Source organism: Lucilia cuprina, chromosome 5, assembly GCF_022045245.1.
Source record: "Lucilia cuprina isolate Lc7/37 chromosome 5, ASM2204524v1, whole genome shotgun sequence".
Taxonomy (NCBI): Eukaryota; Metazoa; Arthropoda; class Insecta; order Diptera; family Calliphoridae; genus Lucilia; species Lucilia cuprina.
The window spans coordinates 15,086,862-15,112,663 of record NC_060953.1 but is presented as its reverse complement, the minus strand read 5'-3'; the positions used below and the strand labels follow the sequence as shown (position 1 = coordinate 15,112,663).

General features: G+C 32.3%; 4 protein-coding genes across 4 annotated transcripts in view; 1 reads left to right on the top strand and 3 right to left on the bottom strand.

Annotated features, from left to right (window-relative positions):
* The first annotated feature begins 308 nt into the window (after window positions 1-308).
* Window positions 309-9,824, top strand: LOC111682667 (zinc finger MYND domain-containing protein 10 homolog). Its single transcript, XM_023444659.2, has 4 exons — window positions 309-2,204; window positions 2,482-2,899; window positions 2,975-3,426; window positions 9,606-9,824. Exons 1-4 carry the CDS (start codon window positions 1,756-1,758, stop codon window positions 9,658-9,660), a joined length of 1,374 nt encoding a protein of 457 aa, XP_023300427.2. The 5' UTR covers window positions 309-1,755; the 3' UTR covers window positions 9,661-9,824.
* On the bottom strand, window positions 4,911-5,901 carry LOC124420435. The gene has a single exon (XM_046953167.1). The coding sequence runs from the start codon at window positions 5,827-5,829 to the stop codon at window positions 5,191-5,193; it is 639 nt and encodes a 212-aa protein (XP_046809123.1). The 5' UTR covers window positions 5,830-5,901; the 3' UTR covers window positions 4,911-5,190.
* A 67-nt stretch (window positions 9,825-9,891) lies between the features above and the next one.
* On the bottom strand, window positions 9,892-10,875 carry LOC111682659 (40S ribosomal protein S12). Its single transcript, XM_023444650.2, has 4 exons — window positions 10,830-10,875; window positions 10,686-10,728; window positions 10,341-10,475; window positions 9,892-10,251 (listed from the first exon to the last, which is right to left on the bottom strand). The coding sequence occupies exons 2-4, from the start codon at window positions 10,700-10,702 to the stop codon at window positions 9,984-9,986; spliced, it is 420 nt and encodes a 139-aa protein (XP_023300418.1). The 5' UTR covers window positions 10,703-10,728; window positions 10,830-10,875; the 3' UTR covers window positions 9,892-9,983.
* Window positions 10,876-12,920: 2,045 nt separating this feature from the next.
* The window catches only part of LOC111682657 (chromodomain-helicase-DNA-binding protein Mi-2 homolog), a 62,914-nt gene continuing 50,032 nt past the window's right edge, over window positions 12,921-25,802 (bottom strand). The window contains exons 2-6 of the mRNA XM_023444648.2: window positions 21,708-21,784; window positions 19,861-20,113; window positions 19,502-19,788; window positions 14,339-19,442; window positions 12,921-13,263 (exon numbers count right to left, since the gene is read on the bottom strand). Of these exons, the coding sequence (XP_023300416.2) occupies window positions 13,106-13,263; window positions 14,339-19,442; window positions 19,502-19,788; window positions 19,861-20,113; window positions 21,708-21,784 (5,879 nt within the window). The 3' untranslated portion in view covers window positions 12,921-13,105. The remainder of the gene's footprint in view (window positions 13,264-14,338; window positions 19,443-19,501; window positions 19,789-19,860; window positions 20,114-21,707; window positions 21,785-25,802) is intronic.

Below are 25,802 nucleotides of genomic sequence, written 5' to 3'. Positions count from 1 at the left end.
TGGTTTTTAAGAAAAAAATTTTATTATAATTATTATAAAATTTATATGTACACTTTATAAATAATAACCATTACATATTTCAAATATTTGTACTACTTCATCTGTATGTACTGCTATTAATAATTATTATATATTATACATACTTAGATAAAAGCAAGTCACAAAAAAACTTGAACATTATTCGTTTTATTAAAAATAATCTTATAAAAGTTGAAAAGTTGACTAGCAAGAGAGAATCTGTCTGGCCTTCTCTTCACCTTATGTTTTTCAGATATTCTTCTTCCTGGTTGGTTTACGTGATAGTTCACTACGCGCGAACATTCAAGTAGAGTCAAGAGACTCTACTTGAATGATGGACCATTTGTCCTCTTTCAGCTTTAATTTCATTTAAGCTGAGGGAGGGCAGATTGTCCACCACCTGGGAATATTATATTCCCCGCGGACCAAAAAACTGGAAAATAAAAATAAAAAGATAAAAGTTACGGTGTAGGGTCTAAATAACCCAGTACCGGCGGCAAGTGTTGAACTACTCGTGTGTCACGTGCCGTCGTCATCCTGCAATCGTGAGCAAAATACTACTACTTTGGCCTCCGTGGCGGACAATGCGTCAAGTGTACAGCATGTCACTGGCAAAAATATAGGGGTGAAAGAGAAGGATGTATTCGGAGAGAGCTCTAAGCTACCTCAGCCTTAAATACTGACTCTAAATCCTTAGATCATAATAATAATACCATTATAGCAAATCCCAAAAAGGATGAAGTAGAGCAAATGGTGAAAGAGTTAAGTGATAGCATAGCTAAATTACCTATTACAAAGAAAATACTTTCTGGAGCACAGAGGAGGAAGTTGAAAAAGATGCTTCAGGAAATCATAGTCAATCCCACGACACTCCAAAGGAAAAATCGGACTCTTTCACAAGATCTCAAAAAGGATCAGGTCTCCCGAGGAGTTGACAACTGATAATAAAACTAAGAAGAAAAAGAGCTCCCGTCTTCTAATACACATCCAATTTACTCAAAGAAACCTTAATTGAGAATCCTGCGAGTAAGGGTGACGACACAAAGCCTGACATTCCGAAGGAATTACGGAACACGTAATTCCTAAGAATCTTCCAATCAGTTATTTCCGGAATAACATTCTTAACATCAAAATAAGTTTTGCCGACTTTTGTTGACATAATAGAACATTTAACATAATTATGAGGGGGTACGTTTGTATTGGGGCTAGACGAAATACATCGTCCTTGGGCCAAAAAAAGTGTGTGCCAAATTTCATCCAATTATCTTGAAAATTGCGACCTGTACCTTGAGCACAAGGTTTACATGAACAGCCAGACGGAGGGATGGACTTAGCTTAATCGATTTAAAAACGATTCTAAGCCCTCCCCACTAAAGTGGTTTAGGGTAGCTTTTTACTTTAGGTCAAAAGATAATGAAGAAAGATATAGCACATTGAAATGACACAATAAATCTTATAAAAAGTATATCTTCGCTCTGCTCAAACATCTCAAAAATTACCAAAAACGGGGATTTGTTAAAAAGTGTAAACTGTCTTTAAATATCTTACGTTAACACTTTCCATATCGGTTTCTAAGCAGAAATTATATTACTACATACGGTTTTTATAACCATAGTAACCAAAACTTTGTTTATTGAAATAAATATTGAAAATTATAAAATATTTTACCTAAAATCGAGCAAAAAAAACTTTAGAAGAAAAGCAGAACAGTAAAATATTTAAAATTCAATACAAAATATGGCTAATTTCGTATATCCCGAAGAATTAACATATTTCATTGAAAGTATTCGACCATTTCAAATTAAAGATGTTGGTTCAACAAAATGGTTAGATGTCCATGAAATGATTATTAAACTTAGCCAACAGGCATTACTTGAGGCTGCCGAACATCGCGAAGAGGAAGTTAAGGAAATGTTAATAGCTCGTGATAAGCTAAAGGTGTTAATACACGAAGCATTTTGTATATTTTTGTGGAAAACAAAAGTTTTACCGCATCTCTTAGATATCGATCCAAATCCTTCGGCTACGTTTTTGATCTATACGGTTTTATATCATGAAGGAGCGGTAATTTCACTCTTAGACATGGCATTATATCATGAAAGTGGTTGTGAGGCATTACAGGATTCGGCTATTGATTTGATCGACTATTGTGCTCAAGCTGTAGCTCAGGTTATTGGTTTAGCAAGGTAGGTTTGTAAGGACATGATTACGCAGGAGCTAAAGTTCTATGAATACTCAATCAAAATCTTACCTTAGAATTTCGGTATTACAACAGATTTTTTGTTTTAAAATTTTACAAAATATAAGAAAACTTAGTTAAAAGCCAGACAAAAAAGAAATTTTTGAGGTTTAAATCGGATTTAGTGCATCTCAATCATTAGGAATAATATACTTTTAATTCGCTCCATTTCACAATATTATCTTCAAAACTATTTCTAAAAGTTTTCTTTTTATCTTTTCCAGCATGGGATATCATGAGAATGATACTAACATCGATGTCGATGAGTCCATACTTACAGAGTTAGAGCGACAAAAAAGGGATTTAATCTATAAAATTGGCTTACGATCAATTTCCATACTTAATTATTTGGCAGACAATGCAAATTCTTTGCCCATAAGTGCCTCTAGACGTTTAATAGTTACCCATGATATACCATGGTTAATGGCTGATCTATTAAATTTTCGTCCCTGGCAGAAACGAACTAAAAAAGGTCTTGAAAAATATATTGATGAAAAATGGACTTTAGTAAAAGGCGAAGCAGTGGCTAAGGTAGTTAAACACGAAGCTCAAGCTTGGTTTTGTTTGCGTCAAATACTTTTTAATAACAATCTTATGTCATCATATGAGTTAAATGACGAAAGACGCAAACAATTGGCTAAAGTAAGTTAAAATATATTGTCCATCATAAATGTATCCTTAACTTTTTATTAACGTTTTCTCTTTTCTTAATATAAGTGTCAAGGTCTTTTACATGAATCGCTATTAGATCAGTTGCCGCCCTTAATAGATCTCAAGCAATTTCTATGTCAACTTACAATGTCGTCTAAAAGTTCGAATGTTTCTAAAAAATCGAATTTAGTTTTAGAAGAACTTCCTGAAATTAGAGAAAATCTCATAAAAGAAACTGAAGAATCTGGCGGTTTTTTGGGTATAGCCCAATTGCAGGAATCGATATTTCTTAACAATGACAAAGATCAAATATTAAATACGGCACAACGTTTAAATGCAGCCTATAATACGGATTTGTTAGCAGAATTGGAAGCCAAAGCAGAAGAATTAGAAAAGGGATTTCGAGAAGAAAAAGACCCAAATAAAGCAACCGGTGAGAAGGGCCATAAATGTGCTAATTGTTTGGGCGAAGCTGAAAAGAAATGCTCTAATTGTAAAAATATTTACTACTGTTCAAGGTAGCGTATATCTATTTTTGTTTCATTTTAAGTTTTCGTTAATCTTCATTCTTTGGTTAAACCTGGTTTAATATATGTTTCGTGTTTTTCAGTTATCAGTAAAGTTACTTAGGGCGAGTTTCTTACTCATTAGTTAAACTAGGATTAACTTTAACCGATAATTGTGTTTTTCAGTTTTAAATTTAAGCTCAGTATACTTTGTTAGTATTGCCAAGTTTTCACTCAAAAACATAAACAATGAACAGCTGTTTTTTACAAACAATGCTTTTAAAAATGGAAAATTTTGAAAAAACATCTTAGTTTAACTAAGTGTAATTGGCAAATTAAACTCAAGTTATAAGTGAGAAAACACAATTAACAAAAACAATAAAACAATGATTTCGGAAAAACAAAAACTTAATATTATTAATTGTAATTTTCTGATTTGTTTTGTTTTATTAATTATTGTTTTTAATGTTTATTAAACATTTTTTCAAAATTTTCCATTTTACAAAAGTATTGTTTGTAAAAAACAGCTGTTCATTGTTTATGTTTTTGAGTGAAAACTTGGCAATACTAACAAAGTTAACTGAGCTTAAATCTAAAACTGAAAAACACAATCATATATTAAAGTCCGCCTAAATTTGTTCCGAGTTTAATCTAACAGCAAGTTAAGCCTAGTTTTACTGAGGAGTAAAAAACCCGCCCTTGATTTGAGAATTCGTGGCCTTTTAAATCGAAATTTGAAATCAATTAAGATATCACTTTTTAAATAAATACTTGTTAATCAAAGCTTGGAAAGAATGAATTCTATTTCGAATTAATTCCCTTATATTTTTAATTCGGCTTTAAATTTTTGAATGTATCATTCTTTAAAATCATTCTTTGAATTTAAATTCTAAAGCTGAATTCCTAGGCTTTATATTCTATTGAATTAATTCCTAAGAGAATTCTTTCTTTATAGGAATGAATTCAATGGAAAGATCATTCATATTTGTTTAATTCCTTCTATTACAAATTGAATGAAAGAAAAAAAATTTAATTCAATTTTTAATATACAGAATGCTTTTGAATTATAAAACAAAACTTTCATTCAATCTATTTCAAATTGAATGGTTGAAAAATTTTTAAATTCAATTTGTAATAGATTGAATTCAAACAAAATTTATATCATTCAGAGGGAATTTAAAAATCAATAGGAATTATTGAAATTAATTTTAATTCAATTTGTAACAGATTGAATGCAAACAAAATTAATTCATTCAGAAGGAATTTAACATTCTATAGGAATTAATTCATTAGAGAATTAATTCAACTACATCGAAAGCTTTAAGAATTAATTCTAGGAATTAAATCAAAGGGAATGAGTTTGAAGAATTGTTAATTCTTTAAAATATAACTCAATTTCAAATAAAGAATTAGGGAATGAATTCTTTCAGAGCTTTGTTGTTAATAAGATGATAAGATTTAATAATTAGTTATTAATTTAAAAACCATAACTAATATGCATTTCAAAATTTAGTACCTTTTATTTAAATGTTTACATTACTCCTTTCTATTACATTTTAAGATTTCTTTTTTACAATATTTTTAATGAGTAGATACTTTTCTTTTCAAAAATTTACATTTCTGATGACTACTATAGTAGTAACTGATTTGGCCTCGGGCAGTTTAAATTTTGTACTTGTCTCTGGCGAAACTAAAGTTTTTCTAAACGCTTGTCTAATTCCTAAAGACTTTCTGGCATTTTGTTCCAACTTCTTCGTAAAATGGACTTTAGATCAACTATTTATTTTCGTTTGCAGTTTTTTCTGTAACAGCATTTGTTACTTTCATTAGATGATAGATTTGCGTGAAAAGATATAATGATATTGAATCAATTAAATTATTAGGTATAACATTAAAATCCATTTTGGGTTGGTAATTATTTGAAGTTGATATTGTTTTGTCATTTGTTTTTACCAAAGCTGGTGTACTGGGATGACGTTTAACAAATTCTCTCAACCATTCCGTATCCGCTAACTCATGTTCTAACCAACTTTTTGGCATTATTTTATTATTCCTCTGTGCAATAAGAAATACAAATTTTCTTATATCATTTCCATCCAGTTCATATTGCAATTTTGCTAATGTTTTAATATATTCCGCCAAAAAGATTTCCTCCTCATCAGTAAATATTTGTTTGTTATGGTTACTGTTGCTTACAAGGTTTTTAACGTAAACACACGTTTGTTGTTGTTGTTGCTGCTGTTGCGTAGACAATTGGTGTCTTTTATAGTGCCTCCACAAGGTTGTTTTGGCAATTGTATGTTTTTTAGCAGCAGTTTCTATAGTCATTCCATTTTCGATATCCTTAATGGCCAACGTTATATTCGATATATTAATAATTGGCCGTTTAAAGCCAGTATTTTTACCTTTTGGCATAATATTTTCAATCGTAGACTATTTTGTTTGTTAAATGTAATTAATAACTGAATATTTACGAAGAGAAATAAGATAAAAACAAACTGCATATATGGTGTAAAATTTACAACCATTACCGTTATAGTGATAATAACAGGATGATTCATAATAGTAGAAACTATTATTATTATTACTATTATTCGTCATTTCTATATTTATAATAAGGTTTCAAATGTATACAAGTCGAAAATCGTTCTAAGATTTTAATTAGAGATATGGACCCCTATTCTGCATTTCAGATTGAATCGAAACTTTCTCCGTTTGGTAACTTTGGTATTCTGCATTTCGATTCGACTCTCCGCCACATAAACAACAACTTACAAAAACGTAATGCAGAAATACACGCAATCGTAAAGCATTGAAACGAAATAGAATTGCTAAGCGAAATACAGAATATGGGTGATTGAGTGTCTATACCTATAACATCAAACCTCGTTTTATACAATTAATGCGTTTCGCAAAAATTCGCACAAACCGTACACATCTATCTATCTATCTATCTATCTATCTATCTATCTATCTATATATCTATCTATCTATCTATCTATCTATCTATCTATCTATATATCTATCTATCTATCTATCTATCTATCTATCTATCTATCTATCTATCTATCTATCTATCTATCTATCTATCTATCTATCTATCTATCTATCTATCTATCTATCTATCTATCTATCTATCTATCTATCTATCTATCTATCTATCTATCTATCTATCTATCTATCTATCTATCTATCTATCTATCTATCTATCTATCTATCTATCTATCTATCTATCTATCTATCTATCTATCTATCTATCTATCTATCTATCTATCTATCTATATATCTATCTATCTATCTATCTATCTATCTATCTATATACAGTTGTATTCAAAATAATAGGAGTGAAAATTTGAAAAATTTTGAATAAAAATTTTTTAGGAAAAGATTTACATTTTTAATTAAATATTTTTATAATTTATTTAACTTGTTCTCTAATTTTTATAACCGTTATTTTGAATGTTGAAGAAATTTATATAAAAAAAATATATTTTTTTTTAAATTTATATACAAAATCTATTGTTCAAAATAATAGGAGTATTCGATTTAAGTTCAACTATTTTTAAAATAAAAACAAAAACGAAAGCACTTTCATCTAAAATCTTATTAATTAATGTGTGCCAGTACAACATCAGTCATTTTTGTAAAGATTTCATTTAGAATTTGGGTATATGAAGCTCCGGAACTTGATGTCCTTCCGACAACGGTTTTAAGGGGTTTGATGACACATGTCGTGGCCGATTATCAACAAATATACAGTAATTTTTTCAGAAAGCCTTAAAAGATGTTATACGTGAGGTCTTTTAACGTTTTGATGTAGAATCAGTAAGTCGACAATCATGTAATGGCCTACTTCCTATGTAACGAGCTTCCACCAATTTAAAATCAAAAATATTTTTATACGACAACACCGCCATTTTATCAAATTTGTTTATTGGGAATATGAGAGAATATCTTGGACTAATATGTGTATCTACAACATTTGTGGTACGATACCATTTTACAATTTTTTAGACCATACCCTTTTCGGCAATACCCATTATGAATCATTCCTATTATACAACTTCCTTGAAAGTTGGTTAGAGCTTAATATTTTTCGTTTAATGGGCTTCCAATGTATTTTCTGAATTCATTTAGATTTAAATATGTACCACCACTAAATGTGTTACTTGGCAAACTTAATGGGTTTCACTATATGCTTTATTGTCTGAAATCAATTATTTTTTAAATGATTTGTTTATAAAGTAATCTGAACGAACTGAATATTGATTACGATGTTTAATAACTACGGTTTGGCTTAGTTTCACTAGTTTGGGGCGCCCTAATGGAATTAATTTCAAAAAAAACCATAAGCGCTTATAGGAAGCTGTTATAATTTTTGAATGAAATGTCTATTTTTTATGGGAGATTTTTAAATATCTGACTTCCTAAAGTATTCAAAATGTCTTTTAATGAAATTACCATGAGAATTTTCATGTTTTGTTCGCGATATTTTTATAATTTTCAAGATATTTGAACAGATTTCATTTTCGTCAATTCTGACATTATCTTTCAGGATTTTAAAGGAAATTATTGTGAACTGACCTCAAAATCATCTAAATATAACAGTTTTATATCATATTTTAAATATTTACTTCGAATAAAGGAAATTAATCTAACTTAGGTAAGATAATATACGGTACTCCTATTTTTTTGAACAGTCGTAATCGGATATGGATTTCGAAAAATGTTAATACCAAAAAAACTAATGAACCTATTTACAAAATGACATTTGTTTTGTATTTTAAACACTTATGAAATAAATATCATGAAAAAATTTTTGATTTCTTCAAATCTTTCCTTTTTAAATTAAGCTGCACAATTATTTTTCTATCTCACTCCTATTTTTTTGAACACAGCTGTATATATCTATCTATCTATCTATCTATCTATCTATCTATCTATCTATCTATCTATCTATCTATCTATCTACCTACCTATCTATCTATCTATCTATCTATCTATCTATCTATCTATCTATCTATCTATCTATCTATCTTATCTATCTATCACCACGGCACCTCATAGGACGAAATTTCAAATATATGATTCAGAGATCGTAATCAGTGTTCCTGTAAAATTTTAAATTTGTCTGACAGATGGCGTCAAAGTTTTAAATTCCAGTCACATAAATCTCTAAACTAATTATTATTTTAAAATATGAGGGATGTATAGATTGAAACAAATCTTATATGAACAGTCCACATATTTATCAAAGCCCAGCAACGACGTCCAGAAACCACGAGTACTTTATATATCCGAACCGGATTTGGTAAAAAATCAGTAGTAGTACATAGTTCGTACTTGAGTACTTTTTTTGCAAAGAAAAATTTTAGAATTTTGAAGCAGCACTAATTCAAATAAAACGAGGTTTGAGTGTATATTTGAGCAATTTGCAATTTGAGTGCTCAAAACAAAATGGGAGGAAAGGATAAAGTGAGCATGGCACCTTTCATATTAAGAACAAGGTTGGCAACCGTTATCGCTAAGCTATCGTTACCGCTAAAAATACATTTTCAGCACAACTACCGTTACCGCAAAAATACCGATACCGAAATAAGCCAAAATACCGATAACGCTAAAATATCAATACCGAAATAAGTTAAAATACCGATAACGCTAAAATACCAATACCGAAATAAGTCAAAATACCGATACCGCTAACTCTCACCGTTTCGAAACGGTAGCCAACCTTGATTAAGAAAATATTAAATCAGTATATCACAGAAAATATAACAGAGATCTCATATTTTGTCGGAGACACTTTAGTCTCAATATGATTATTTAGCATAAAAAGTAGGTGGACTAACAGTGGGGTCGTGGTACCTCATATATTCATTAAATGCAATAGTTCGTTTATCTTAGAAACAATAAGGGCAGCTGGGGAATTATAGCGGCTTTTTATCAGGGGCGTGAGGGGTGTCATACTTCCATGGGAATTGTGTTAAATTGAATCAAACCATTTCTATAGAATTTTGAATTACATTTTAATAAAAAGCCTATAAGATTTTGCTAGGATCCGAGTGCATTTTAATATAGTTTAAATAACTCTCACTCGTATTTTAGTTGATAAGACTCTGTTTTGCCTCTTTCTCATTAGATCAAATCATAAAAATATATTAAAATTTTTTTTCTTCTTTCATCATTTACAGAAAATGTCAGCTTGATGACTGGACACAACATAAACATAACTGCATTAAAATCTAAAAGAATGATCTCAGCATTTTGGATTCTAAAGCATCTCTATCTCCATCATAAAACTATTATTATGCATTCACATTATTCCTTTAACAATTTATAACACTTTTTCTTTTTTTTTAATATTTTATCAATTTTTAATAAAAAATGTTTTTGATTCAACATTAAAAAAATGTTTTTTTTTTTTTTTGTTGTTTTTATTACATCTATGTTTTTAGTCACAAATTTGTTGTTATTTTGGTGTGTTTTTGATAAAAACAAAAACAAGATGCATCGCTATCATCATACAGATGAACCCCATTTACAGACTAACTAGACTAGGAATGTGTAGTTTAGCTGTTTTGTCTGAGGTGCTCCTTGACGACATCCAAAGCTTGGGTTTCCTCACCGAAGTCCTTGATGACAACAACGGAACAGCCGCAAACCTTACGGGGTTTGCCTTCTTTGTCGATCTTGCACAAACCAGACCATTCACCGAGTTTCTTGTGGGAATCGACACGGATCAAGGGGATTTGATGTTCATGACAGAGGGCAGTAACGAGCTTCTTGTAGTTGGGTTCGTCAAAAGACTCAGCCAAGATACACAAAACAGCTTGACGTCTAAATAAAAAAAGAGAGGGAAATAAAAAGAAAACATGAGGGTTAGTTGAATCTTCTATATATGCAGAATAATTTATTTTGAAACTTACTTGTCTAAGGCCTTGCAGGCTTGGTGAATACCATGTACAAGACCATCGGCAATTAAAGATTTCTTCAAAACTTCTTGCAAAGCTTGATTAATGTCCATGGGACCACCTACAGCGGGAGCTGCTGAGGGAACATCTCTGCAAAACAAAGAAAAAATACACTTTCAATTAACTATTTCATTACAAATTGCTTTACATAAAACAAAATTGCTTTTTATTTAACATTTTTTATTTAATATTATTCATTAATTTGTTTTCTTTAATCATTTTTTGTGTTGTTTATGTTTAGCATTTCAGTTGAGCATTTATGGTTGTGTTCACTTTTTTCTAAATTATTTTAACACTTACACATCAACGTCAGCCATATTTAAATGTATTTGTCGTCCTTGCACTGAAATAATACAAAATTTCACTTATTAATTCAAAGATGTTCATTATTTTTTATATTAAAATTTTACAATATCTTTAGCAGCGAATTCATTGCTTTCGTACCTTTTTGACAACCGGAAAGAAAGAAGGGTGTTTTGCAGCCAACTTCACATTATTTTGATAATTTTCGTTAAATTTCTGACATTTGGGGTGTGTATGTTCAGTGGATTCGTTAAGTTGTTTGTTATATATAAAAGCTAGTTGTTGTGAGAGCGTTTATTTGTTAACAACTGAACGTTAACAAATTAAATTTTTAAATTATTTTCTATATTATTTATTTTTTTATAGTTTATTTATCCTTAATATAATACATTTTATCTTTTTTAAGGTGTACAAAGTGAATTAAGTTTAAAAGTGATATTATTTTCAGAGATTTTTTAATTCAAGTATGTATTTGGTATTAGTGATGACTTACAGATTAACCCACGTATTCATAAATATATTATATTATATATTGCTTATTTTAGGTTTATTAAGCACATTTTCCATACAAAATTCCCACAATAAACCATAAATAACTTTATTAAGCATTTATGAATTAGAAGGTAGTTTTTAAAAATATGACAACAAATTATGGTTTTTATATAAATCCAAATGATGTTCATCCAATGGAGTAGCAAAAGAGTATATGAACCGATTTAGGTTCTGATTAGTAAAATATCAGTGATTTGAAAAGGGTCTTAAAAGTTTCAGTCAGATATTTGACATTTCAATTTAGTTCAAATCAGATATTTGACAATCTGAGTTCGTTTCACTCAATGTATTCTATAAATTTTGGTAGAATAAACAGGGGAGTGTGAATATCTCTATGAGCAAAGGTTAAGTCTAGTGAGAGCGTCTTGGTTGTGCATTTATCACATATTTCATTCCCCGCATTTTTGGAATCCATATCAACTTAACGTAATATTGTGTCAGTTGTACCATATTTATAACAGTAGGGTTCTATAGTTGAAACGAAAAGTCGACTTTTCGACTTTTTGCATTTTATGAAAAGTCGACTTTTCGACTTTTTGCATTTTATGAAAAGTCGACATTTCGACTTTTTGCATTTAGTCGATTTTTCTACTTTTCATTTAATTAAAAGTCTGTGACTTTTTCCGACTTTTTTCATAGACGATAGTCGAGTTATCGACTTTTTTGGAACAAAATAGTCGCCTTCGACTTTTCGACAAAAAGTCGATTGTTCGATTATTCGAAAGTCGATTTATAGAACCCTAATGTATGGTCTTGTCTAATCCAAAGTCTAGTATATGATCTACTGTATAGTCTAGTATATGATCTAATCAATTATATAGTGTATTTTCTATCTAGTACCTATTCTGCATTTCGATTACGGTTCCGCAACGATCGAAAATTGGTATTTCTACAAAAAACAGAATCGTAAGATAAAGAAGAAGCAATTACAATTACGATTGTGTGTATTCTGCATTACGATCGTAACTAGGTTTTTGTATGTTGTTATTAGCTTAGTGATGAAGCTTTGAATCGATTCAAAGTGATCGTTATGCGGAATATTAAAGTTGTATCGATTCGAATTAAAACACAGAATAGAGGTGTATTATCAAGTCCATAGCGTAGTCTAATAATCCAACTTTAGATATTTTTACACCTTAATTAATACTAAAAACAAAATAGCATTTTTTTGTTGTAGTTTTTGAATAATTTATTGATAAATTTTTATTTTGGGGATTCATAATTTATATATAGGAATTGATCATTTGCAGTTCTTTTATGTTTTCTTTGTGAAAATGTGTAGCTAAATCTTTATATTCAGTACAGCAAACATAAAATAATTGTTTGAAAATATCCTCACTTTGTGATTGAATTTTATTGTACAATAAAGATTTCACAAAACGTTTTTTTTTTGTAATTTAAAACTGCCTTATGTTTTTTTAGAATTGATTTTTAAATATGTAATTACGTTACGGATGCTTATATGGGGCATGATTAATAATAATATGTATTTTAAAAATAATTTTTTTTTGTGAACGAAATTATATCATGTACTACTACAATTGAGAAAACAGAGATTTTAAATAAATCAAACCTAATCCAATGTTTGTTTTAAAATTATAGAATAAAAATTTAAATTATAAAATGAAATGTATAGATATTAAATCAAAATTAACTACATTTAAACGAAATTATTTATATATATATAATAAGTATGTAAAATATTGTAAAATTTCTTGCACAATTTGTGCAAATATTTAAAATATTATTTTATATATTTTATATGTATGTATGTCTGTATATTAAAATATTAATAAATACGAAACTAAAACTCATAAAGTATCATATTTTAGAAGTGTGTATGTGTGTGTGTTGTTTAGATAAATTTAATTTCCCGAAGGATTGACACCGCTAGTATTATTCGACAATTGACCAGGAACCGAAAATTGAGGCCGGAAATTGGAGAAGTTGCCAGCTGGTCCACCAGTAAACGCTGGTAGAGTTGTGCCTTGAAAACCAGCAGGGAATTGTGCCATTAGTTGAGCTAAAAATAACAAACAAAAATATTTTAATTAACAATATCATCACAAATTTTATCTGCAAAACTGAAGTAGAACTGAACTGGAACTAAACTAGAACTGAACCAGAACTGAACTAGAACTGAACTAGTAATGAACTAGAACTGAACTAGAACTGAACTAGAAATGAACTAGAACTGAACTAGAACAGAACTAAAACAGAACTAAAACAGAACTAGAACAGAACTAGAACTGAACTAGAACTGAACTAGAACTGAACTAGAACTGAACTAGAACTGAACTAGAACTGAACTAGAACTGAACTAGAACTGAACTAGAACTGAACTAGAACTGAACTAGAACTGAACTAGAACTGAACTAGAACTGAACTAGAACTGAACTAGAACTGAACTAGAACTGAACTAGAACTGAACTAGAACTGAACTAGAACTGAACTAAGCTGAACTAGAACTGAACTAGAACTGAACTAGAACTGAACTAGAACTGAACTAGAACTGAACTAGAACTGAACTAGAACTCAACTGGAACTGAACTAGAACTGAACTAGAACTCAACTGGAACTGAACTAGAACTCAACTAGAACTCAACTAGAACTCAACTGGAACTGAACTAGAATTGAACTAGAACTGAACTAGAACTGAACTAGAACTGAACTAGAACTGAACTAGAACTGAACTAGAACTGAACTAGAACTGAACTAGAACTGAACTAGATCTGAACTAGAACTGAACTAGAACTGAACTAGAACTGATCTAGAACTCAACTAGAACTGAACTAGAACTGAACTAGAACTGAACTAGAACTGCACTAGAACTGAACTAGAACTGAACTAGAACTGAACTAGAACTGAACTAGAACTGAACTAGAACTGAACTAGAACTGAACTAGAACTAAACTAGAACTAAACTAGAACTGAACTAGAACTGAACTAGAACTGAACTAGAACTGAACTAGAATTGAACTGAACTAGAACTGAACTAGAACTCAACTGGAACTGAACTAGAACTGAACTAGAACTTCAATAAAACAAAACTATGCCTCTATAAATATATTTAATAAATAACAACAACAAAAACTTACCGGCATTGCTAGCATTTCCAGCTGTAGCAGCTAACCGCGAAAGAATAGATCTCTCCGACATCTGCAAACGTTGGGCAACGGGTGGTATACGTGCCAATGTGGCCGGTAGACGTGAAACGTCACTCTTCATATCGGATAATAATTCCTCCAATTGATTTAGTACTTTGTGCAAAACAGCATTAGCTGGTTTATTACCAGCCAATGATTCCTTGCTCAAATGTTGATGAGACTCGGCCAAGCATTCAACCTCAGCGAAGCGTGCATTTAACGACATGGCTGGATGATTAGGATCTTGAGCTAAATTCAAGAAGGCTGCCCTTCTAAGCTGTTCTTCGATAACCAAAGATTGTTCGAGTAACTTAAAACGACGAGCCAAGAATTTATTTTTAATTTCCAAGAAATTTCCTTTGCCAACATCCATTTTAAATGGTTCGTTGATAATAGCAAAACGTATATCATTTTGTATATCCTGCCAGCGGCCATAACCGTGTGTAACAATACCCGCCAACAGCCAATAGTCATGACGACGGTGCCAAATTTCATACTCACGGCCGGGAACAGCAGCCTTTTCTTCATTCAACCACAAGGTGTGCAGTTCAGTGAAACCACCATCGGCTATATTGAACATAAATTTACGTTTTAATACTTCTAAGCTCTCCTCAATCTTGGGCTTGCTAATGTTGCTATCCTTGTCAGCTGATTTATTCAAAGACATGGAACTATTGGGCTTTTCGACTTCACCATCTTCTTTAACGATAAGAACATCATCATCATCGTCATCAATGATTTCGGTAGGTTTATCATCATCTTCCTTGGGTTTAACCAAATCTTTGTCGTCTTTTTTTGCTTCATCCTTGACTTCTTTTTTTTCTTCCTTGGATTTATCAACGTCAGCATTGTCAGCGGCTTCAGATTTTTCGGATTTAACATCCTTCGTTTCGGAATCTTTGTCTTTTTCAGATTTTTCCGCCTTAACATCAGCTGACACATCTGGTTTTTCTTCATTCTTATCTTCGTCTTTGTCGCTAGATTTCTTTTCTTCGACTTCCGTTTCTTTTTTAATGTCGTCATTTTTGTCTGCAGCCGCAGATTTGTCATCAGCTTTTTCTGAAACTGGTGCTGGACTGGGAGCAGCACTTGTAGCTGGTGTGGCACTAGTGCTGGTAGTGGCACTCTTATCCTCTGGTTTGACTACATTTTCATTGCCTTCTTCTTTTTTGACTGGTTCGCATGGTTTCAAAATCAATTCTGGCATACTATAGTAACCATTAATGTGTTCGAACTCCTGCACCTTTTTACGTATCAATGACATCACGCCAATGCGTGTTAAAACATGTTGCCTAGACAAACCTTCTCTGGGTACACCATCAGCAAATGTTTCGGCATTATCAGCTCCGGGTTCACACAAATGACGCATGAATAGTGAAACATATGCCTTAAAATTACGTTCCGATTTTCCTCTCAAATCTCGTACCAACCATTGGGAATTGAAAGCATCCTGGGGTGGCATGCCATAACGCATAATAGCATTGAGGAAACTCTTACGTTGGCGAGCATTGAAACCCAGTACTTCTATGTTGCCACCAACGCGTGCCAAAAGAGGTGGAAGTGGGCGATCATCGCGGCGTTCCACACGTCTACGTGCTTTACGTCCCTCACCGCCATTTTGTTCATCGAAATCATCATCGCCTCCATCTTCATCCGAACCGGCAGAATAGTCAGAATTATATTCTGAGTTGTTGTCTTGCCAGTTGGTGTCTTCACGTGTGGTATCGGCCGCCACTACGCCACCATCAGTATAGTTGACTTGTTTACGTACACGTTTACCTTTGCCCAAAGTACGACCCACATCCTCCTGATGTTGTTCGTAGTGATGACGCAACAGTTTAACCCAATAGGCAGGATCAGAATTTTCAGCTTCTTGTTTAATGATTTCAGTTTCCTCTTCCTCCTCTTCTTCTTTGGTGGCATAAGAAGCCACTTTGAACGATGAAAGATATTCATTAGCCCAGGATTCTTTTTCTTCGATACCCTTGTTAGATCTGTCCAGTAGCTCGGCCACGGCTTTGTCATCATAATGAATAGCTTCTTCTTTGTCGTCTTCTTTGAAGAGTTCCTCGGTACCGAAACGCAAAATATCATCTAATTCTTGTTTAGTGAAATTAGCTCCTTTACCGCCCATACCCGGCCTTACCACTAAATGTGTCAACATCATTTTTCGTTTGGCTACTTGAGTAACTCTTTCCTCTACCGAATTACGTGTGACAAAACGATAGATCATAACCTTATTGGCTTGACCGATACGATGGGCTCTCGAAAAGGCCTGGATATCATTGTGAGGATTCCAATCAGAGTCGTAGATAATAACAGTGTCTGCTGTGGCTAAATTAATACCCAAACCACCGGCACGTGTACTCAACAAGAACACAAATTGCTGAGCTCCTGGAGCATTGAAACGATCAATCGCCTCTTGTCTCAAATTGCCAGTAATGCCACCATCAATACGTTCATACTTATAGCCCTCGCCTTCAAGGAAATCCTCCAGAATATCCAACATTTTTGTCATCTGTGAGAAAATCAATACACGATGGCCTTGTTCTTTCAATTGTTTCAGCATTTTCGAAAGTAGCACCAATTTGCCAGCAGCTTTTGTCAGGGAATTTATTTCATATAAACCTCCTGCCGTAGTAGTGGCTTCCTCAGCAGCCGAAGGGAAAAGATAAGGGTGGTTGCAACATTTCTTCAAATCCATCATCACGTTAATAAGAGAACAAGAATTTCCGCCACTTTTTGAATTCAAAGCTTCGTAGTTTTTAGTCAAAATAAATTTGTAGAATTTCTTTTGTTGGGCCGACAATTCAACTCTTACAATGAATTCTGATTTGGAGGGCATATTCTTTAAGACATCAGCCTTCAAACGACGCAACATATGTGGTCCCAGCATTTCATGTAGACGCTTAACTTGTTCTTCTTTCGAGACATCGGCGAATTCGTTTTGGAAAGCATTCAAATCATTGAATTTATCACGTGACAAGAAGTTTAGCAAATGGAACAATTCCTCTAGGTTGTTCTGTAGCGGAGTACCAGTCAACAGCAACTTGTAGGCGATATTATAAGAGTTCAAGATACGGAAAAATTTACTTTGATTCGATTTTAAACGATGAGCCTCATCGACCACAAGAACTGCCCAATCTATTGAGCCCAAACAGGCAGCATCCATAGATATTAACTCATAACTGGTGAGTAATACGTTAAATTTGTATTGGGTTGTTCGCAAGCGAGAAGCCTTGCCGCCTCTAATGGCACCCTCTTCAAAGCTTAACTCGTTTTCACGTATAACAGCTCGAGAATCTTTATCACCCACATAGGTAATGCAATAGAAGTCGGGAGCCCACAATTCGAATTCTCTTTCCCAATTGATAATGGTGGAAAGTGGTACGGCTACTAAAAAGGGACCTTTGCAGTGGCCTTCTTTGTAGAGGGAATACAAGAACGTTACAGTTTGAATAGTTTTACCCAAACCCATTTCATCGGCCAGAATTGTGTCTACGCCATTGCTCCAAGAGTAACGCAACCAATTGATACCTTCAATTTGATAGGGATGCAATTGCATGCCAGTGCCCTCTAAAAATGGTGGTTGACCTTCATACTTCTTCTTTAAGTCAGTAGTGGGTTTTTCTGGTGGTGGAGTGTAACGTCTCACTTGACGGTCTTCATCTTCTACCTCTTTAGCTTTACTCTTGCGTCCCTTTTTCTTCTTACCCAAACGTTGTTCAGATGTACACATAGCTCTTAGATCCAAATAATAATCGATAGCTTGTTTAAGACCAGGAATATCATCGGATTCATCTTCCCATGTCGATTTGTCGTATGGCAGATCACGCCATTTAACCAAATACATTGTAGTGCCATCTCTAGCTGTGCGATGATTAATAACACGTTGCACTATCAACCATTCTGGCTTAACGCCATTTTTATAGAAACGATCTTCCAAATCCTTTTTATAGGATTCATCTTCATCCTCTGCCTGTATACCGCCTTTAGCTTTGTGTCGTTGAATGCGTTGATAACGGGAATCAGCTTCATCTAAGGTTTCCTCGAATTTGGGTGGTTCTTCCATGTCGTATTTGCGATGGAATGATCTGATCATTAGAGGATGATGAACTTCCATTTGAATTTCTGGCACCCATTCGCAATGCCAGTAGGACATGTTGTGCCATTTAATGAAATATTCACGTATTTTACTTTTGTTCTTTTTCGAACTTGATTCCGGCTGTTCTGCCCAACGCCAAGTAATGATCTTCTCAGCTTTTCCGGTTAACGGTGGACAACTGCAACGGGGACATCTCCAATCACCATCAGGTATGTTTTCCAGCGGTGGATTCAAACAGAATGTGTGATATGCCGAAGGACAAGAGTCGCAGCACAATAATTCTCCACCATCTTTGCAAACTCTGCAAAACTCTTGATGTTCATCATCATCCTCCTCTTCAGCAGCACCACCATCGGCTTCGCAATGGGGACAAGACCATTTTCCTTCTGGTGGCTCCTCTAGTTCGGGTTCTAAGCACACCAAGTGATAAGCCCGTGGACATGTGTCACAGAGTATAATTTCACCGCCCTGTTGGCACACTTCACAATAGTCCTGGTGTTCATGCTCACCATCTTCTCCGTCGGGAAAGCGAGATGTGGTCTTAAGCTTCTTCTTCTTTTTGAACTTGTTGCCAATTTTAACTTTAGCCTTCTTCCGAACAACAGGTGTACCATCTTCATTGGTGGCTGCCTGACCGTCAGCCGCACTAGTTGAAGCGGCTGCTGCTGACGATGTGGTGGGAATATCATCGGCGCTATCATCAGACTTCTGTAACATTTTTTCGAATTCTAAATCAGAATCTCGCTCCGATGCACCTGAAGCATCTTGATCTTCATCCGAACTACCGCGTTTACGTTTGCCGAATTTAATTTTTAATGTTGGAACCTTGCCAGAACGTCTGCCTTTTTTGCCACGACCTCTATTTCCACGCTTGCGACGCCCACTAGAAGATTCTTTTTCCTCTTCTTCTTCCTCCTCCTCTTCTTCCTCTTCTTCGTATAAATCATCAGGCTGGAGGAAATATTTCACAATTAGTTTATATTATTTTATTAAAAAACTTAACAACTCACCTTTTCATTTCTTGATGATCGAGAAGATCTGGGTTCTTCAGCCTCTTCGCTTTTAGCTTGTTCGGTTAACAAGTTGGGATGTGCTTCACAAAATTCGCGCCACTTAGCGTCGACCAGCATCATAAGTTTAGGAGCTGGTACTTTGGCATTCTCCTTTTGCAATATAGGTCTAACATGTTGAGTGAAAGCCTTGTATGAGGTTAGATTTTGTAAATCCGTTTCCGAATATTCTATATCTACATCCGTAACGTTAAAAGCTGAGCATACTTCTTCTACCGAGGGCATGCCTAAAATTAATTATGTAATAAAGATTTTTTTTATTATAAATATATTTATTTTATTTATTTAAATTGTTATACCCGATGCTGAAGCTTCTTTCTCCTTGTTGGCTTTATCGGCATCTTTACGCTTGCGTCCACGCTTTGATGACGAAGAAGTTGTTGTGAAATCAGCATCGTCTTCGTCACGCAGGGCATCACTTTCCTCTTCGCTTTCATTCTTCTTGCGTTTCTTTTTCTTGCGTCCCTTTTCTTCTCCTTTTTTGGTTTTGCGTTTTTTGCCCTTTTTCTTTTTACGAGTATCTTCGGGATCGTAATCGTCATCCTCGTCGTTCTGTGTAAAATGAAATGAAATATGAGATAAATTGCATATTAAAGACGAAAAAAGATCGTGCTAAACATGAAGAAAAAATTCACATTAATATCTCTGGAACTTAAAAAGAGAGTACGTGGTCCTATAGTTAAAATTTCGTTTCATTAGAATTATAAATTAAATTTTGAGCATTTGTTTAAACTAAATCCATATTATTATGATTGGCTCAAAGATTTCTTAGAGAAAGGGAGCTGGTGTCTCCTCTGGAGACTCTATAAACCTATTCCGTAAAGGAAAGGGATAGTCTCTGTATGAATTTTCCTGATCGACGACATTTCCTTCTTCTTGCTATTTTCAAAACCATAGATTTTGTTCGAATCTCTTTCCCCATTCCCTAAAGGAAATATCCTATAACGTTATCTATACATTCTTCTATCTATTTGTCGTATGTCATATGGACCCTAACCGAGAAAGGATAATAAGCTGTTCTATAGACTATAAGCTGTTCTATAGTCCATACTATAGACTGTTCTTTAGTCCAGACTATGGACTGTTCTAGAGTCCAGACTAAAGACTGTTCTAGAGTCCAGACTATAGACTGTTCTAAAGTCCAGACTATAAAATGTTCTATAGTCCAGACTATAGACTGTTCTATAGTCCAGACTATAGACTGTTCTATAGTCCAGACTATAGACTGTTCTATAGTCCAGACTATAGACTGTTCTATAGTCCAGACTATAGACTGTTCTATAGTCCAGACTATAGACTGTTCTATAGTCCAGACTATAGACTGTTCTATAGTCCAGACTATAGACTGTTCTATAGTCCAGACTATAGACTGTTCTATAGTCCAGACTATAGACTGTTCTATAGTCCAGACTATAGACTGTTCTATAGTCCAGACTATAGACTGTTCTATAGTCCAGATTAAGACTGTTCAATAGTCCAGACTATTGACTGTTCTATAGTCCAGAATTCAGACTGTCTTATAGTACCTACTGTTCTATAATCCAAATTATAGACGGTTCTATATAGTCCAGAATATAGACGGTTCTATATAGTCCAGACTATAGAATAGTCGGCCTTGAGCTGCGCTTAACCGAGAGACTTTAACGAAAATCTGTCTTTTCACAAGAAAGACAAATAACCTTGCTAGGGTTATCATCTCTAAGCCTGGTTTAGTATGTATATGTTTTGTGTTTTTCAGTAATCGGTAAAATTACTAATTATCTAAGAGCGGGTTTTTCAGATAAAGATAATCTACATTCTTTGTTTAAACTAGTTTAATATATGTTTTGTGTTTTCAGTAAACAGTAACGTTACTTATTATCTTAGTTTAACTGAGTGTTATTGGCAAATTAAACTTAAGTTATAAGTGAGAAAACACAATTAACATAAACAATAAACAATGGTTTTGGACAAACAAAAACTTAATATTTTAGGTAAATTGCAATTTTCTTATTTGTTTTGTTTTATTGTTCATTGTTTATGTTTTTGAGTGAAAACTTGGCAATACTAACAATGTTAACTGCGCTTAAATCTAAAACTGAAAAACACAATCGTCGGTTAAAGTCCGCCTTAGTTATTAAATATTTTCAAAATATTTTATACTTACATTGGGTTTTAAAGGTGCATCCGAATCATTAGATACTTCCGCCTGTTGAGCTGATTCATCTAAAGCATCTTCCTCTTCTATATATAAAGAAAATACATTTTATTAATTATTGTAATATATTTTTGTATTTATCTAAATAAATCAAACTATTCATGTGGCTTTATAATTTTAAATATGTTTTAAGGATTCAAAAACTTACTGTGTTTGTTTTTCATCATTTGCTTCTAAATTAAAATAACTTAAAAATAAAAAAACTATATATTTTTAAAACCAGAAATGTTATAACCAATTAATTACGTTAGAACAGATAACTAAGGGATGAAATATCACACAAATACCATATCTACTTAGCCGATGGGGTGTAACAATACTTATTTATTAAGCAAACATTTTACTTACATTTAAGATGCCTTCGATGATTCCATTCAGGCGCTTAAAAATCTCAAAATGTGTTTGAAAATAAAAATGAATAGAGTTTATTGAACTTAAAAGATAAGATAATATATTAAGTATTAGTAAACTACATACTTACTATACTCTGCACTTAAACTTAAAAACCTTCAAGGGGGGGTTAATGAACCCCACCACAACTAATCGTATGTGTTAAGGAAAAGAGGAACATTATACACAAACACAAGAAGAAAAACAACAGGTGTGAGTTTAAGATAAAAACAAATATTAATGGAATGATTGAAACATCTGGTGGGTTTCATTTATGAAAAAATGTTTCACGATATCTTCTTCTTATATTATATATATATAAAAGAGTAGCGTTACTGACTGACTGATTCATCATCGCACAGCCCAAACGGCAGAACCTAGAATCATGAAATTTTGACCGTAGATGTGTTTTTGGTTATGTAGATCCACTAAGGAGGGATTTTTGGAAATTTGCACATTTAGGGGTAAAAAGGGGGGAAAACGGCTAAAACAGATTTTTTAAATATCTTACATAATATTAGTAATACAAAAAAAATTTTAAATGCACCTGTATCTACTCTTAAAATGAGCAGATGGGTGTCTGGTACTTTTTTGAAATTCGTACTTTTAAGGGGTAAAAATGTGTAACAAAATGTAAACAAAGATTTTGGTACCTTTTTCAGGCCTTTATAACTTTTAAACTAATTAACATAATCAATTTTTTCTAAATATTTTGGATACATCTCTCAAAATTATGAGACACCAGTTTCGTACTTTTTTAAAATTCAGTCCTTTTTGGGGATAAAAGGGACAAAACTGTATTTATGGTAGTTTTTTTTAGCACATTAAGAAAACTTTTTCGGTTTATTGAATTATTCATATTAAATTACGGACTAACTCTGTAATATTTATTGTAATAAAATTTTTGCTATTTCACTGGGTAAAAAAGTACAAAAAAGGGGAAAAACGGAAAATTTAATTTTATTAAAACTCATTGAGCCAACTTTTATAAAATTTTAAAAAGTAGTTTATTTACTCACACAAAATAAGCTTTTGGTATATTATTTTGGAATTCGAGTACTAAGGCCTATATAGGACCAAATTCGAGTAAATTGTTTGGTAACTTTTTTAAAGCACAATTTTTCTGGAATAAATGAATGCAGATTTGAATCGTTTGAGTTTTATCTGTGATATATATGTAGATTTATATACGGAACATTTTGTAAACTTAATTCTCGAAAAAGTATACTTCTAAGCGAAAAGGGGAAACATTGTACTCTTTTTATTAGTACTTTCCACTTAGGTAAACTTTATTCCACTTTTGGTACCTTTTTCTTCCTTCAAATGATACTCTATGTATGTTCTTTAATATGGACTGAAAACACATGATTATTAAACATACACGGTCCTCATTGAATAAAATCCTTTAAGAGACAACTTGACTGAATAATATTCTGGAAGGGGGAACTATTTGATACTTTTCTATTCTTCAAATGGATTCTGTATAATGGTTAACCGGAACACACGCACGTTCTTTATTGAAAGAGATCTTTGTACTTGTTCGGTTTTCCGATGGTACTTTTTGATAATTTTACGTTATTGAACATAGTTAGGGTAGCGAAGCACCCAGGGTATGCTAGTTGAGTATAAAGGAATTAAAAAAGAGAAAAACCTTTGAAGCTAGAAATCAACACATTTTAACAATAATAAAAACTGCAGTTGATCTTTTTTATATCAATATTTTGTTTTATGTTTTATTTAAATATTTGTTTCTTTTCAGTTTTTAGGTTGTGATCCTTTTCCTTATAGTTTGTCTTTTGTCATATTTTTAATATTTGTTTTTTTTTCTTCATTTATTCCTTTTGTTTTTGTGGGAGTTTAAATGTTGTATTTTGTTTTGTTAATAATATAAACTACATAATAACAATATCATAATTTCTATGATATAAATAGTTTTTTTGTTTTAATTTTTTTTGTGAAATATTTCTTTTTCTTGATTGCTGTTTTTTCAGCAAAATTTGCCACTTAAATGCTAGTTTTGAATAATTGTAGTTTAATAATATATAATTAATTTTAGTCTAAGTTTTTCTGTTGTTTTTTATTTAAGTTTTTCTTGTTTTAATATCGTGTCTTTTTTTATTTTAAATTTAGTCGTTATTGATTAATTTATATAAATTGTATATAAAGATAAAGTTTGTTATGTTTAATTTACTTGGTTTTTTTCCTTTCACACAAGATTTATTTTTGTACTAACAAAAAAAAAAACAATAATATTTTAAAATTAAGGTACCTTATTTATGTGAAAATTTTTAAGAAATTTAAAAAAAAAAAATAAAAATATTTATTAAAAATGTTTCCAAATTAAAGATAATGTGGCAATAAACCTATACTATCCGAATATCAGGGGCTCAACATATATATTTTGATTAGTGTTCATACTAGTTTATAGAACAGTTTAGTAAAAAGTCTATAGAGTAGCATATGGGATAGTTTATAAAATAAAGTGGTTTTGCACAGTGGTCTATGGTTTAGGGCGAGTTTTTCTGATAAAGATAATATTCATTCTTTGGTTAAACCTGGTTTAATATATGTTTTGTGTTTTTCAGTTATCAGTAAAGTTACTTATTATCTTAGTTTAACTGAGTGTAATTGGCGAATTAAACTCAAGTTATAAGTGAGAAAACAAAATTAACATAAACAATAAAACAATGATTTTGGAAGAATAAAAACATAATATTTTAAGTAAATTGCAATTTTCTGATTTGTTTTGTTTTATTTATTATTGTTTTAAATGATTATTTAACATTTTTCTAAAATTTTCCATTTTACAAAAGTATTGTTTGCAAAAAACAGCTGTTCATTGTTTATGTTTTTGAGTGAAAAGTTGGCAATACTAACAAAGTTAACTGAGATTAAATCTAAAACTGAAAAACACAATCATCGGTTAAAGTCCGCCTAAATTTGTTTCGAGTTTAATCTAACAGCAAGTTAAGCCTAGTTTAACTGAGGACTAAGAAAACCGCCCTTAGTCAATGTAATATGGTTTAGTTTAGTCTAGTCTGGGCTAGACTATGGATAAGTGTAAAAACTATTCTACGTACAAGACTTTTGACTAGACTATGGATTAGCCTATTGACTAGACAATGGAAATGCTATTAATTAGTCACTTGACTTATCTATAATCTAGTCTGTTGACTAATATATGGTATAATCTCTTTACTTATCTATGGTCTAGTTTATTTAATAAAATACAGCTTAATCAATTGACTAGTTTATGGACTGGTCTATTGAATAGTCTATGGACAAGCCTATTCATTAGACTTAGCTTTGGATTAGTCACTTGACTTATCTATAATCTAATCTATTGACTATATGGTCTACCGACAAGTATACGGATTAGCCTTTTGACTAATCTATGGTATAGTCTATTGTCTAATATATGGTCTAGTCTAAGGTCAATAGACTTTTCTATAGTCTACGTAATGGATAGTCTATGGTCTAGCCTATTGACTCGTTTATGGACTGGTCTATTGAATAGAATATGAGCAAGCCTAATCACTAGACTATGGACAAGTATACGGATTAATCTTTTGACTAATCTATGGTCTAGTCTATTGTCTAATATATGGTCTAGTCCTGTCAGTGGACAAGACTTTTCTATAGTCTACCTAATGA

Excerpts from the sequence above, each read along its gene's own strand:
- LOC111682667 (XM_023444659.2), top strand. The coding sequence starts at position 1,756 with ATGGCTAATTTCGTATATCCCGAAGAATTAACATATTTCATTGAAAGT. Across the intron at positions 2,900-2,974 it reads GACGCAAACAATTGGCTAAA|TGTCAAGGTCTTTTACATGA; the intron begins GTAAGTTAAAAT and ends TCTTAATATAAG. Across the intron at positions 3,427-9,605 it reads AATATTTACTACTGTTCAAG|AAAATGTCAGCTTGATGACT; the intron begins GTAGCGTATATC and ends CATCATTTACAG.
- LOC124420435 (XM_046953167.1), bottom strand. The coding sequence starts at position 5,829 with ATGCCAAAAGGTAAAAATACTGGCTTTAAACGGCCAATTATTAATATA.
- LOC111682659 (XM_023444650.2), bottom strand. Across the intron at positions 10,252-10,340 it reads GCCTGCAAGGCCTTAGACAA|ACGTCAAGCTGTTTTGTGTA; the intron begins GTAAGTTTCAAA and ends TTTTTTATTTAG.